We start from the raw sequence: 16,389 nt of genomic DNA, 5'->3' as shown, positions 1-16,389 counted from the left end.
GAATGATATGAGTGCACTCGTAAGGACACCTGCTATCAATAAGTACGAAAAACTGGCACAATTTTTCCAAATTAAAGATCCCTATAACCCATTGTATGGGTAAAGAGTTTGTATCCATAAATGAGTACAGACCTTGTACGTCAACCTGGATATGTTTTACCCATTATTTTTCGCAGAACTGTTACAACAAAATGCGTAAAAAATACCCATTCATTAAAATCGCGCAAGTATGAAAAATACTGTCAATAGAATTATTTCTGAATTTAAAAAAACGAAATAACAATCATTTCACATTATTGTCTCCTTATAATAGTGTAGGAATCTAGATAGAGATCCTATTCCAAAACTCCTTAGCAAAATAAAACCGCCAACTGGATATATTTTTGATGGCTGGATCTTTTGGCTGCTCTAAAAGTGCCGAACTGGTGCATATTTGCTGCATCCTCAGTAGTCTAAACCGTAGTGTTTTTCGGAGCATTGCCGAAATGTTCCGTTTCCGCCACGGATAATTTGCAGGTTCCGCTATGATCCTTAGTTTGCAGGTTAACTCGCTTGAAATAATTCTTAAGAATTTTTCACCCATTGTTAAGATCAATATACCCATTGACATTCCCTCATCGAGTAGTTGTGAAATGGATAAAAAGTACTCATTGTTAGAAACAAAAAAAATACCCATTTTTTGACAGCTCGAATAACGAATAACGAAAATGGGCAATTTGTATACATAAAATGGGTAAAGTTTTTTTACCGTGCACATCATTAATACCTAATAAGCCGTATGAATAAAAATGAGCATTTGCTCAAGACAAGTTTGCTCAGCTCGATTCTGAGCAAAGTAAACTCTCGTAGCATTTGCTCAAATTGGTATGAATAAAACTTTACTTTACTCAGCTTGGACTGTAGCAAGTTCGAAATTCGAACATAGCTTTTGCTCCGTCAATTATTTGTCAACATCATAATTTTCGGGTAGTAAAAAATTTTAAGTGGAATCAAAAAAATTGTTTTAATTATTTCGTGAAGGAAAAAGGTAACGTAAGTTTTTATGGATATGAAAAACATTAATAAAACGCTCTTTTTCTTAGATATTTGACCCAAACTCTATCGAACTAATCACTAACAACCGTCAACAACTACACATACAGTAAGAAATCATGCCGTGACAACCGGAGGTTGTATTTTCTAATTTAAGTACGATTTACACGATACGTCAGGCTTCTGTCAAAGTCAAAGGAACGTCAACATTAGTTACATGCAGTTAAATGGATGTATTCACACAACATCAACGGCACGAATGTTTCAAGGTACGGAACGTGTAAATGGTTAAAAGAGAAACGCATTCAACTTATCCTAGCGGAACGATGACGTGACTTTGACGATGTGTACACAAGACACAGTTGACGGTGCTAGGTGTTGGATTAAGTCGTGGTAATTCTGTCTTAAGGTATGTAGTTATATTACTATTTACTTACTTTGTATTTTATTACAGGTAGACACGTTGATTTAATGCATTTAGTACGCTCCATTCGTTGGGCAGTAAATGGAAAAGCAGCATCCCAGACCTAAACCGAATTGGCTTAAAAGTGCAGTTAAGTAGTGATGAAAGATAAGGCACGATATAACGGAACAGCAGCATCGATTTCATCACCAAGGACTGTTATGACACCTACTGGCTAGAGCATCAATAGGGAAAAACAACTGGTGCAGGATAGTCCCAGTATTTATCGTGGAAGTGCCCCATACAATGCACATGTAACAACGTTTAGATTGTTTGTTTTTCTTGCGGTGCAATACAATCATTGATTATATTTAACATAACGCTATGTGCATCCTGGACGATTACTGGTGGAACCTGTACTGCTGCTATACGCATAACTGTCCCATGTGTATAGGAAATCTCATAGCACATGGGACAGTTATGCTTATAGCGGCTGTGTAACTGGTGCTTCATTGAATCTCAATTGAGCTGCACACAGGCAGCTGTTCTAAAGGACGATTCAGACGATACATCAGTTTCCGTCAACGGAACGTCACCGTTCCGTCAGGATAAGTTAGATGCGTTGCTCTTGTGTTCGTTCACACGTACCGTACGTCAAAACGTCCCATGCCGTTGATGTTGTGTGTGAATGCCTTCATTTAACTGCATGTAACTAATCTCGTATGCATCGTACGTCAACGCATCGTTGTTGTCGAATGTGAGCAACTAGCTGGTCGTGTAATTAGACACATCGCTCGTCTAAGGACAGCTTTAATCTAACGTTTCATTAAGCACAAGATATGTTCTATTACTCCATGTTGTAATGTAGCGTAAGCGTATAACCAATGATTAGCATTACCGAAATTGGACGAATATACTGGGTGTTACATCCATTACAAATGAGGATGTTATTACTAGCAGAACATAGGTCGATAAGCACTATACTTGTGTGTGAGCGTAGGAGGCTCAGATGTTTGGATGTACGAATGAATTGAATGATTTTTTCATGATAGCATAACAGATTTGGTGGAAAACCAGATTCTTCTAAAACAATAACGATAAATCAATATCCAGTAAAAAAGTAAATAAGATTTGAAAATATTGAACAAAGAAAACAAGTATATGTAATTAAATAGTCTTGAAATCCAAATAAACAAAAATATATATATTTTCGTTATTGATGAATGAAAGATCCGAGATCAGAGTTGCAAAATTCACAATGGCGGATTATAGGATACAAGTATAGGGTAAGGAGACTATTTTCACTCTGTTTCTATAACACCCTACGCGTTTGAACGCGTTGGTTTGATCAGCGCCTGCCATCTTTGCCCAAACCAATGGCTCAAATGGTAGTGCGGCACTCGCTTCGAGTTTTCCTTGTATTCAAGCGCGGGTTTTTCGCCTTTGTTAGATCAGTTCTCGACAAACATATGATTACGGCCTAAAAGCCAACTGTCAAAATCCACTTTGAATGGAAATTCCGGACAAACCGTTATTAGCCGAACACAGTTCACAACAGTTTATGAAAGAGAAAACTTTTCTCTTTCGGTTACTATAAACTTCTGTGATTGGCGCGTAACGGTTTGTCCGGAATTTCCATTCAAAGTGGATTTTGACAGTTGGCTTTTAGGCCGTAATCATATGTTTGTCGAGAGTTTTATTATTTTGTTGGGTCTTTAGAACGAAGCAAAGATGTTGATGCCTATTTATATGTATTCCATCGATTGTAGACCGAGTAATTGATTAAGTAGTGCTGTACCTTTCTAATAGTGTTAAAATAAGCTCTTACTCTAATTAAGAGAAAATAAAACAAAAATCAGAATAAGTCATCAAGACTTGCATAACTCTGAAGGGGCCCCTTCTGTCTGCAAGCGCCGTTTTATGCATATACATGCCATGTCAACTAAATGTGGCCTGAATGGGCCAAATCTACTTTGCATTTCGAAAAATGATATTGGAAACATATTTATCTGATTTGATATGATGAGAAATTGCATTAATGTAACCAAGTAACCTCCAAATAGTTAGGAAGAGTAAACTCACGTCAAAATATGGTTATTATATGCATGGCTTGACATAGATGTCTCAAGTACTCAAAGAAATTCGGGTAGTCCACTTTTATCTGTTGCACTCTATCTTATATCCAAACTATCATTTCATGACTTGTTACTTTTTTATATTATTCGTAAGCTTAACTGAGCCGTGTTATATATTTCGCCGGCTGGGGTCCACTAGGAGGTTGATAACAGTCTATTATCTTTCTCTGGACAAATCCACCTAGAGGCCGTGTGGCACCCAGCGGGTTGAATTTTCTCAACCAAGAATTGATCCACTGTGTTTTTGCTCCCATGTCGTATGAGGCGACTTAAAACAGGAGCCCTCGGGCTATTCTCACAGTCACGTCACCTAGTGACTAGAAGAAAATTTCCTTATATTCACTAAGTGACGTGACTGTGAGAATAGGGCCCCTCATGTCAAGTTGTTTCCCCGTGCCGAGGACTGAATGGCTGGGAAGACTAAAATATGCCAGTCGCGCACGGAGTGTCGTAAGTCTTAAGCTTACCGTGTTAAGCGAGTCTCTGATACAGTGGAAGTTTGTTTCTTCGCAAATCGTGGAGATCAAATGGTGGTCATGTCCCTAATATACATTGCGGGGTTCGCTATAGACGATTATAAGCCACAAACGCTGATGATGAAATGTATAGTGCTGTGATCAAGTATGGTTAGAGCAACACAAATTAATCTTTAGCATAAACGTACAGCAACTATGAATTTATCCCGCCTTATGCAGGAACAAAAGCTTCTATAGCTTTGGTTCAAGAGCCGTATTTCTTTAAAGGAAAATTTTATGTTGGAAAGCTATTTAACTCCGTCTTCGTAGCTTTCAACAAAAATGGCATGACAAATCCACGTGAAATGCCTCGTGCATGTATTCTCGCGAATAGTGCTATTGTCGCATGTCTTATATCCGATCTTACAACTCGCGATATTTGTGCTGTCACAGTCAATATGACTTGATAACATAAACAAGAAATACGTCTATTGTTCGACATATTTGCCACACAACGAACCATCACCTTCTGATAATTTCAAAAGGGTTGTATTATACTGAGGCAGGAATGGGTTTCCCCTTATAACCGGCAGTGATGCAAATGCCCGTCTCATAATTTGGGGCAGCTCACATATTTGAGAGGCATCGAATTAATGGAATGCTTAGGTAGTACAAATCTGCACATTCTTCTAGCCAAACATGTCAAATGGTCTTAAGTGAAAATGACAGTTTCTCTTTGTTTACTTTCTCTTTCGCTAAGAACTCGTCAGTTTATACGTATGTTCATTAACTCTCAGCATAATATGCTAGTCGAAATCAGCGTTTTTCGATATATCCTGAAACAATATTGAAAAGTTTTATGCTGACGCCGTAAGAATTCAAAGAGAAAGTAAAGAGAGGCTCTCATTTGCACTTAGGACCATTTGACATGTTTGCCGAGACTTAATGCAGGAAACCGCCCAACATTTGCACTATCTGGCAGAGAAGAGGTGTTAGATGTAACTCTGCTCCGACAGTATTACGTATGAGTTGGCAAACTTGCTTGAACCGAGCGAGCTTGAACCGTCGGTATCGGATCATAAGTTCCTCGTCTTTGATCATTCGCTAGATATCGTCACATATCGTAATCCCATATCTACGAACTGGGCCCTCTACGATGAGGGCTTGGCGACTAGGTTCCAGGGCTAACTTCCACGTGACTCGGATAAGGTCGTGGATAAAATAAACACACTCATAGTAGCAGCATTCCAAGAGGATTGCCCGCTTCGAGTTATGCTTCTAGAGGAACACCTTGGTGGAATACCGACTCAAATTATTAAGCACATGTCGAACTCATGTCGAAGAACTTAGCATTTCAAATGCTGCCTATCTTCTATGGGTACCTGGTCATTCCGGTATTACTGAAAATGAATGAGCGGACGAATTGGCAACAGCAGACGCTGCGACTGACTTCGTTGGTCCAGAACCAGTTTTACCACTTTCGATAATTATGGCTATATGAAATTCATATCAGTTTTCCCATTAAAGATAAGCCGTTCTGGCTTTATCATGGTCCCCGCACATGAGGTTTAAAATAAGGTGATCCATGGGAACAGCTATATCACTGTCAGTTTGCAAGCTACAAAATTACTACAGAAACCTATGACCATATACTACAATACATGTAACATAGTATAAAGAATAATATAACAATGATGAATTGAAAAATCGCGAATGTTTTTAAATCCAAATGGATATAACCTCTTAATCCACCCAATGGCGCAACCGTGCCCCTCCCACTCCTCCAAACCACGACTCCATGACTGGCAATGCCCAATACAATTGCGGAAATGACCATTACACTCTTGCACTCAGCACCCTTACACAATGGCCTGACATCCATAAACCCAATGTGTCAGGTATCGACGCTGAAACACCTGAAACGAAAAAAATAAAGGGCCGTGCATAGGACACGACCACGGTGACACAAAAAATGCAGCCCCTTCAAGAGCATGCAATACAGTTCGCGATTGAATTCCAATCCATCACAACTCACGCTCCAGCCCACTCACCCACTCGCACAAGTCACAACCCTCCCCACCAAAACATAACCCACCAAAGAACACTCATCAGCATCAAAACTCCAAAACAAGGCACAACACCATGTCTTCCGCTGCACGTTCAAACCAGTCTACCAGTTAAATCAATCAATTATAACACTCAGCCGATCCATCCAGTAATAATAGGCCGGTCTGCTCAGAAAACTTACTCAAACCGAGCAGCCCCACACGGAGGAGTGCAACGAGTAAGCTCACACTCGCCAAAGGAAACACCCAGCTCCTCCACGAAACACGAAATCTCACTTTCCAATCAAAACATAAAAGATGCACCAATGAAACCAGGCACACAAGCACCAGGTCAAGCACCTCTCAATCGATTAAATGAAATAATTTAAGAAACTATAGCGCAACCAAACCGGTTCCAGTCCGAAACTGAAACAACGAACCCAGTACATGTCTGCAGCGCCCTACCCCACACAGGCATTCCAATGTGGAACCAGAACTGGAACGACCACATCCCTAGCATAGCTGTCAATACTGCCCTGTTCTAAATCTAAATTGGAATACACCGGCGTCCAATCCAAAACATTTCCAGAACCGTGCTTCAAACACACAGAGAAGGACAGACACTCAGACCAGACAGATTGGGAAACACAACCCTGTCCAGTAACGTCCAATACCCGGATTTCAAACACGAATCCCAAACCAAAAGAATCCCCGCTCAAACCGCTGCTGGGAGAAAAAATATGAATCCAGAACTGAACCACTCCCGAACGCGTCCCTAGGTCACTACCCAACTCTAAACTCCTTCCCCTAATCTACCGAACCCGAGTGCATGTGCTGAACACTCTCTCTACATTTAAAGCCGCTCCAACTCCTTAAGTATCCCCTCTGCATAATCAGAACAATGACCATCAAATAAATCGGGTGATTCTCCCATTCAACAACTCAAGAAGTGAGAAGGACCGTGATCGGTCTTAGCCGTCCAATAGACAACACAACAAACAACCCAAGAAAGGTCTCACTAACTAGAGGGCGCAAAGCTCAGCACATGCACCCCCACCCTTTCACACACACACATCTTTAAGGACTATATTCCCATGCAGGCCGGGCCAAATTCTCTTGAACCTTAACCCATCTACATTAACAGCTATCGAACAATGATGTCGACAAATTAAATTATCGATTTATCCATACAAAACTTTAATGGCAAATTCTTTGACTCTTAGTTACTGTGAGCGGATCAGATCAAATAAATTTAAGTTGTATTGGATATCAAACTAAATGGGTCTCCTCGCATTTACTACAAAGTCGATAAAACATCTTTAACCTTCGAGCAATGCAATGAACTTTTGGAAAACTTGAGGCCTTAAAACCAAATTCATTTATTGAATTTATTATAGGATTGTACGCCCAACACTGTCATATGGGTGACTTGTATGGTCACAGAAGGGTCAGCTAATGAAGATTAAAAGAACAGCCGATAACTGAAGCACAACCGCTCTTATGAGGTTCTTCTAAATATCAAAATATACACCTAAAACAAAAAGCACTATGAATATAAATTGGAGGTTTATGGTCTTTGAATCATGAATCCACACGTCGGTGCTATCGGTACATTTGTTTTTGCTACTATTCAGAAGGTCCATGTTGAGCCTACACTACTTCCATTAAATCGTAATTATTGCATGGAGCCAGCAGTTGTTCAATATCGATCCTTTTAACATGGCTGAGCCGGATTGGATTTTCGCGCGATTTTTTCTCAGCCAATACCACCTAAGCGGAAAATTACAAACAAATAAACAATTTCTCACTGAAAGAATTTAGTCAGCATACCTCAAGAAATCATCGTATTAACATGTTTCAAATTTTTCTTCTTATTTGATGTAAAGTGCAACAGACCAACTAGTACAAAGTTTTTTGGCCAAATTGTTTTTTGATCTAGTTTAACACCAAAAGTAGGTAATCAGTGCATTGTTATGCACAAAAACAATTGCACATCACTAAACTGTTTGCTTCCCTTGGATTTAAAGTATAAAAAAAATCGTTCAAGTATGCTACTGAGCATGCTCAGGTATTTACTTGGTTTGCTCAGCTTTCGCTGAGCATTTGCTCAGGATTTATTACTTTATTCATACGGAATCAGATGTTCGAAAAGCAAACTCACAAATAGAGTATACATCTGTCAAAGCAAAGTCTTTATTCATACCAACTTGAGTAAATGCTCAACGCAGCTGCTCGACTGCTCGAATCTCAAGAAGCTGAGCAAATGCTAGTTTTTATTCATACGGCTTAATGTCGTTTTCGCTTGAAGCAGAAACTAACTCAGTTTCGGACCTAACTGCTGTCAAACCGTTTGTTTGAAGCCAGTTTCCAACCTAGGTTATGCGCCACTGAACTGAAAACCGGGTTGGGTTCCAACCTGAAATATATTTCGGGTTCGCTCACACCACCGCTGTTTGGCGAGAACCCAACTCAGTTTCATTAGAAACGTTCGTTTGAAGCAACTAACCTGGGTTAGTTTCTAGGTTCTCAATCGAAAACGACATAAGAGAAGAGACGACAACAGGCTTCTTGCTCTTCTTAATTTTCTCGACTTGGCCCTGCCGTAAATCTGAAGACAACAAGCGTTAATCGTTGCCAGATTCCCTTTGAATGCTTCTTACAATTGCCGAAAATAATTGTATTGTTTATTGTTTATTATTAATTGTACCTAAAAGATCGCACCTCTACCAAGAATTTACAATGCTAGCTGCATTTAAAAATTAAATTAAATATTTATTCATGTCTCTCTTAATAATACACGTAACTATATCGTCATTCAGGTCTTTTATTCAATTTGCACGAAATTAGGTTTTACGCGAACCGACATAACCCAACAAAATGAGCCGGATGAACTTCGTTTGACAATTCTCGGTGGTTTGTTTACATGGAAGTTACGTGAGTTCGAATGTAACAGATGAGCACCCGTTGCACTCGCACTCATGCAACAGACAAGGTAAACAAACCACCGAGAATTGTCAAACATGAACTTCATTCATCATGAGTTCATTCGTGTCGTCATCTTGTAGAACTCAATGTTGATGTGTATGAAAAATAGCCAGAATAGATTCAGCAGCACTGTTTTCCATCCCGATTGTAAATATAATGAACGCTCATTACTGGCAAAATGACCAATCAGAAGCTGGTTCAATATTGAGGTTAGGACTGGATCAAATTAGCTACGCGATTGTCTTCTCTTCTCTTAGATTAATACCAATAATTTTTGTCCGCTTTGTAGTCATATTTTTCCCATAATCCAGAAATGTCATGAAACTTGTTTATTTACTTCGTCACTCGTAAATTTGGTAAATTTCAAGGTAGGCGTAAAGTGAATTTCAATTATTAATCCTGGGACCAAAGCTCATAAATTTCTAGATAAATTCTATCACAGTGGCATATAACTGTACTGTAGGACCCACTAGAGCCTTAACAATACTTTAATAATGGCTACCAATCCCAAGGATTCAAAATCACCCACCAAATTGGCGCTGCCATCTACCTCCGCTCAAGCACTGGCCACAACCACTGATAAATCAGCAGAAATTACAATTGCTCTACCGGAGAACTGGACCAAAATTGCTTCCAAAAAACGTCCGGGTATGCATTATTACTTTAACATCAAAACGAAAGAAAGCCTATGGGAACATCCTGGCCAAAGCAAAGCGCTAGAACTAGAGCAAAAGATTATCCGAAATGTCCCAAAGGCGCCAATAAAACCGAACAAGCCTTCGGAACGCAGTGACAAAATGCGAAGCTCGGAAAAAGTGATTCAGTTAAAGAATGACACCCAGTTCAAGAAGAGAAACACGGCAAAGTCTAGGTTGGAAGCCCTGCAGAAGCAACTCGAAATTGAACGGAAGCAAAATGCCGAAAAAAATAAGATCCAAACTGAAAAGGTAGAAATATTTTCATGGGAACCAATTAAGATATTTTGATTTACCTATTTTATTTTTTTAGAAGAAAAGTCCGGAGAAAAAAGTCGAACCTAAGAAAGTGGACGCTAGTTTATCTCCAAGACCACGAAAACGAGCGGAAGCTGCCGAGAAAGTATCAGTGTCACCGAAGACAATCATTACAAAAAAATCCTCCCGTGATAGTCCTAAGGTTAGCCCGAGAAGCAAAGTGATTGCGAGGAATCATTCCCCAAAGGTTGTTGATAATAAAAGAAAAGCTGCGAACCTGCTAGCGGAAGCGAAGGAAGATTCGCTCAAGGATGCGAAGAAACCGACTAGCAGCTTGAAAATGTTCAAAATCCCGAAAAAACCACCTGATCAACCAGTCAAGTCCCCACTTTCGGTCGTCGCACGAAAGCCGGAGGAGCCCAAGGTGATCCCATTGAACGAAATGAGGGACAATATACCTAGCCAACTTAAGACTGATTATACTACAAAGTTACCTCGAAAATTGGATACTCCAGTGCGAGATCCACTGATTCCAATTATTCCACCGACCATTCCAATGCCATCCGTTCGTAATGTGTTACTGGAAGCTATCGAGCGTCTACCTTCACCGGTAGTGCAATCCCCAGTGGCACGATCTGAACCACCAAAGTACACCTCCACGCCTAAACTTGAAACCCGTTCTCCGGCAAATGAGAGACTATCGAAAATTCGAACCGAATTAGCTGAGGAAGTGATACTGCAAACATCGGTACTTGGTGAAGATACTGAAATGACCGATCTGAGTGAACTTTCTATCCCGTCCGATGGAAGCTTCGCGGAAGAGATGGATTGGGAAGACATTCCTGAGGAACTAGCGGTACAGAAAGTTGTCGCTGTTCGACAGAAGCTGGATTTCCAAACCTCTCCTTTACCCGAGAAGTGTTCGAACACAAGTATTCCCCAATTCCAGCTACCTTTGTTCGATAGTATCAACTACCGGAGATTCTTTTTCATGGTACTTGATACCAACATCTTTCTGTCTCATCTGAAGGGGTTGGAAAGAATGCTACAAAAAGGGTTTCCACGTAAATGATTTCAACAGACTTGAAATAGACGAAATTATTAATGCTACTAATTTATTTTTCAGATATTGGTCAACCTATCCTACTAATTCCGTACATTGTCCTGCAAGAGCTGGACCGAATCAAACATCGAACGCAGGACCCTCTGCTCAGTCAAGCCGCATCACATTCGATCCGTTTTCTCAACGAAAAGCTCCGCCAGCGGGATCCTCGTGTCAAAGGCCAATCCACACTGGAAGCCGCGCATCGATTGATCGAAATCGCAAACCCAGACGACAACATCGTCAACTGCTGTCTCCAGGTGAAACAGGCAATAGCCGGGCTACCAACTGAACTGATGCTCCTGTCGAATGATATCAACCTGCGGAACAAGCTGCTGGTTAATGGAGTACAGGCATTTTCGTTCACCGAGCTGACGGCTGAAGCGGATCGGATTCGGTTTACCTCGGACGACGGTACTGGTACCGCCGATTCGATTAGGAGCTGATGTAGGGCCGGTGGATCCGGCCAAACAGGTAATCGCGTCGTAAGGCTAGGTATACATCTAGGAGGTGGAGCGTGATATTAAATGAACTGTTAAAGCGAAGGATTCTTTGTTAATAAATGAAATATATTTTTGTTTTTATTTGACAGGCGACGTTCTTGTCGTGAAACGTTCTTGGGTGTTTTCATAATAAATGAAACTACCGAAAACCGCCCGATCTGAGCATTGCCTTATGTTGTGCGAGCTACGAATTAGCTTTTATTTAGACGCTCATAGAACTCATCTTTGAATATCATCGGATTTGTCGTTTCTAGGGGCGTGGGCACTGATCAAAATATAACTTGCTCTTTATCCTCGAAACGGAGATATGGTCACTTACCTGTCTTCATTTAATGGTTCGTAGGCCGTCTCCACACTCCGTCTTCCATCTGCACTCCACCGTAGATCGTTCGCAACACCTTTCATTTGGAAACATCAAGAGCCAAGTTTCGTGGCTGTAGAGGACAACCGGGGCCCTATTCTCACAGTCACGTCACGTAGTGACTAGAAGGAAATGTTCTTCTAGTCACTGGGTGACGTGACTGTGAGAATAGGGCCCCGGTCTAACGAGCGTTGCCTTCCTGCGATTGCGTACTTCGTTTAAATCCAGTCCTACTAGAATGTCTCTGAATTCATGTCTTCACTCTTTAGATGGAAAATAGATGATTCGTCTGTTACACACTTTCGATCCTCTCGATAATTGATTGTTGCAGCTATCTACAACCCTCTCATTCGACTCGTAATCACTCTCGCGGAATTCTTCCACCCAGATAAGTCCTTGTAAACCAAGAAAAAGGCTAGCCGACCCAAACATGAATGCCGATGCAAACTGCAAGAGGAAAGGGAGATATTGTGCAGACCCACTGCTCAACCGTCGTGACTTTCTCGCAATCCTTTCCTGGGCACGGGACTCTTCCGGAAGCTCCTAGTACCGACAGACAATGCTTCGTTTTTTTCTCTTTTCTACAGCCACGGGAGAAGGTACTCCTTTATACTTTTTGCTCGTGTTTCCTTCGCGATCTGGTTGCATCCAAAGGTTACACTTTACACCGGTCCTTTCCACGCCCGTCTGCCAATAGTGCTTGCTGTCCTTTTTATGGGCTTTTTTTATCCGATCCGATAGGGAAAACCGTACTTTTGCCACCGCTCCTCGCGTTCTAGTCGGAAGGTGTTGTTCTTCTTTTTCACAGGCGGAATCGAACGGGCTGGATATTCCCGCAACGATCGGTTCCTCGGTCACTCAATCGCACACGGTTCCGTTTGGTGGGAACGTGAAAATGCCGAAAACTTCTATCACTAACTGGGCCGGGTGTTTCTCTCCGGGAAGTACGCAGCAACTGAACCGTGTAAAATGGTGCCTCACTCATCGCTGGGCAGCGGAGGTTCGGTTTTGTTCCAGTTCTGAACCATGCTGAACTGTTTTGCTTGACAGCTCCAGTGCTGCCGTTTTCCCGCGACTGAACCCAACCCATCGCGGGTGGGGTGCGTTCTTGTTCTCCTGTCCTTTTTGACTGAATGCTACATACTTCCGTCTAACACCTCATTAGTGCACTTAACTTCGCCCTTTAACGCCTATCAATGTTCGTTCTGGAAACACTACAGTTTGACAAGAACAAAAATAAACCTTTCCGATGCCAATCAAGTATTCAAGCATGCATTGCCATGGTAACTATGGAAAAACGATTGTCCCTAACCATGTCCGATTTTGTTCTTCTCTGGAACAACGGACGACTGTTTTTGTTTAGTAAATGCTAATTGCGAACAACACCAAGGGCTTCCACGCTGCTGATGGTCGTCTCAAACCAGGTCAGCCCTTCCTTCGCTGCTGGTTCGCGTCCACACAGAAGAGCTGTGAATGTACGCCCGCTCCAGCTAAATTATACGATACCCGCATTGTTCGCATAACAACGGATATTTCGGTAATTAGTCAAGGTGTTTGCGTTTTGACTTCGTCTCTTCAGCACCACGGCACTTGACCAATGCACCGGGCTGACACTAATCCAAAATTGGAGCCACCTAATTGTGAACACTGTAACCCGTCAGGGTAACAATTTAGCACTGGGTGGAAATATACCATTTATTGGGTATACACTCCGTAGAGTGTATTTGTTTACATGTGTAATTCGATATCAACATTTGAATAGGGCTAATAAGATTTGTAAACAAACTTTTGTTTTGCTGATTTCCCTTAATTTGTTATCATTTCAACACAGAAAACAGTTGAAATTGATTCTACCAAGGGTAAAGATGTTGATTCATGTGCATCTTTGATGAAATTCAACTCGATAGCGGAATAATGAGCGAAATAAGTTTGTTTACAAAAATCTCATTAGCCCTTTTGAAGAATTAATATTGAATTATGCTCACCGCAGAGTTTTTAATAGTAGAGTTGCGTAATCACCGCAAGACCAATCATTGGTCTTTTTTAAATTTTGGCAACCTTTTATTTTTAGTTAAATTTCAAATCACTTCACCCGAACGCTTCAGTTAGAAGTTAACTTTGCGCATTTAAAAATTTAAAATTAAGTGTTTAGTTTTATTTTGTGAAAATCAGTACGATAAATAACATCGTATAAAGAATTTAAGCTTTTCCGGTTCTCAACTGATCCGCAACTAAGAACGAAATGCATTTTTGCCGCTTGTCGTCTGATTGGGGTGTGACAAAAAACAATCGAATTTGCAGCGTAAGATAAATTTGAATAAGTACATATGTATAAGTGGAATGCATACACAAATTTTCAAAATTTTAGCTGCACTTTAACTATGAGAAATACCTTCATATTTCCACTGTCGGTGGAAGATTATTAACATTACCCAGAGCTGTTCCGGTGTTTAAAATAGTGCCAAATTTGAATATTAGTGAACATATATTTTTTAATAATTGTCATTAAGCGAAGTATTCCTGGTTTTAAATAATGTTAATATTACATCATTGATTTTTTTCTCATAATTATAATCACATAATAACGATACTCCCCACGCATTCGAGCATTGTTATTCTTCGTGTCCGATAGGTAGACGTTTTGAGTGTTCAATAGGTAGATTTGCTTCAGTCTTTGCGCAACTGTTCTTTATAAACTGTGGCTCACCGCTGTTCGGTACCGTTCACTTTTTCTTGTAAATTTTGTTCATTTACGCGTATGTGAACGGTTTTGTTCGTGTAGCTAGGTTAGATAATTTTTGTTAAACATTTGTCAATAACTAACATAGGGCTTAGGTAGGTTACCACGCTCCTCTTGCTGTTATATTGGTTTCTGTTTATGCTGCAAAGGAGATGACATGCGGCGGTGCGGTTTTGTGGTGATGGTGTTTGTTTTGGTGGAGTGGAAAAGGCGGCCATCGTGAAAAAGCGAGAGAGTGACGGACCACGGCATCGATCAGACACCCGATCAGTTTTTTTGTTTTCGGGACAGTTTCCCGCCACTATGAAAGTATTTCAGTGCGCGCGTGCGACGGCAAGCTAAAACCGTCAAAAGTGCCGGCCGTAGTTCGGGCATTAGTGAGGTGTACGGTGTCGGTTCGCCAATAGTGGTAAGCTAAGTGTAAAGGAGTGCTTTCGCTTCCCCGGCTAAACAATAAGGAACCACGACATCGACCGTTCTCGCTATAGAGGATAAGTCGAACGAGCCTAGCTCTCCTCTATAGCTAATAGCCAAGGAGAACGAAGCAGGGCGGACAAAGGTTCCCCCTGGGAAGTTTACTGCGGTAACTTCCGGGATCGTTTACGGCGAGTAGACGATCCGGCGATTCGTCGCCAACGTCGTTAGGAAGGTTCCAACAAAGGAACCAAGCTTTCCTCCCTAGCTAAACGCCAAGGACCGCTGCCGGAGCAGCCAACGCCATTCCGGGAGAACTCGGCCGTTGTAGTCCCGGCCGGTCGGAAGAAACCGCCCGTCTTCCCGCCAACGGTAGCAGCAGATCGACGAGATCCAGCAGCGCACAGTACAGGAAGTGGAGGAATAAAAGTCGGTAAACGTATTAATTTATTTTGTTTACTTTTTTTCTTGTGAAACGAAAATCCGAAATTCTATACAAGCACCTAGGCCGCCTTGAAAAGAAGGGTTCGCCGGGCAAACAAGAACCCGAGTAGTGGGCAAACCCCTACTTACAACACTGTGAACGCCTTCTAACTTACGATGTCCCGAAAGTGAAAAGGTTATGTTTGCTGATTAGAGATACTGAAGTCGAAACTTGTTTGTTGGATATTTCGGATTTGCGTGAAAGCTCAACCGAGCCGTTTGGCAAATTTTTATTAGGTTTGTAACGTTAGTTAGCAGCACAAGCTAGAACCGAAGACTGCTTATCAAGAAGACTGGCAACTCTGTCTAGAATCTGGAGACAGTAACAGAAACGCCACTTACGGGTGAAGGTGGTACTTCCCATAGTGATGCACACACATTTACATTAAGCTTCCTACCTTCGTCCAATAGAGGCGCTGTAACCTCTGTCGCTTCTCGTCAGGTAACTGGCATCCCTATCTCTACATACAGAGTTTGACAATAGGCAACATCGTTTTTCAACCGATCGATGGGGGTCAGTTTGACAACGTCAAAATCGCTTAAAATGTCATCAACAAACAATAGTAGCAGTAAACAAAAGAAAACAATGAACACTTTAACTGATTTGATGTAAACTAAAGTGCTCCTCGTTCGTATTAAAAATTAATTTCGTTCATTTTGTTACAAGCAAAGTTCTTATGTTGGCTACGAAAATATGACGTCACGTCACCCTCTTGCTTCTCGTTTATATGGGGAAGGAAGGAGTTATCAGTTCTTCAGTTTCCTGGTTGAAACAGCA

At 41.2% G+C, this 16,389-nt stretch overlaps 1 protein-coding gene and 1 long non-coding RNA gene across 4 annotated transcripts; both read left to right on the top strand.

Annotated features, from left to right (window-relative positions):
- The first annotated feature begins 845 nt into the window (after positions 1–845).
- LOC131689449 (uncharacterized) lies at positions 846–4,243 on the top strand. The gene is made up of 3 exons (XR_009305400.1): positions 846–1,027; positions 1,083–1,425; positions 1,487–4,243. It is a non-coding gene; the product is annotated as an uncharacterized LOC131689449 (long non-coding RNA).
- A 5,067-nt stretch (positions 4,244–9,310) lies between these two features.
- On the top strand, positions 9,311–11,699 carry LOC131689321 (uncharacterized). 3 transcript variants are annotated; one of them, XM_058974337.1, is made up of 4 exons: positions 9,311–9,423; positions 9,482–10,002; positions 10,064–11,072; positions 11,135–11,699. In XM_058974337.1, the coding sequence occupies exons 2-4, from the start codon at positions 9,550–9,552 to the stop codon at positions 11,554–11,556; spliced, it is 1,884 nt and encodes a 627-aa protein (XP_058830320.1). In that variant the 5' UTR covers positions 9,311–9,423; positions 9,482–9,549; the 3' UTR covers positions 11,557–11,699. The 3 variants fall into 3 exon arrangements, with proteins under 3 accessions (XP_058830320.1, XP_058830328.1, XP_058830310.1); XM_058974345.1 differs by having other exon boundaries at positions 9,376–9,411; positions 9,467–10,002; XM_058974327.1 differs by having other exon boundaries at positions 9,408–10,002.
- Positions 11,700–16,389: the final 4,690 nt, after the last annotated feature.

This window comes from Topomyia yanbarensis, chromosome 1 (genome assembly GCF_030247195.1).
Source record: "Topomyia yanbarensis strain Yona2022 chromosome 1, ASM3024719v1, whole genome shotgun sequence".
Lineage (NCBI taxonomy): Eukaryota > Metazoa > Arthropoda > Insecta > Diptera > Culicidae > Topomyia > Topomyia yanbarensis.
Note: the sequence above shows the minus strand (reverse complement) of the source record. Positions and strands in the feature narration are given on the sequence as shown.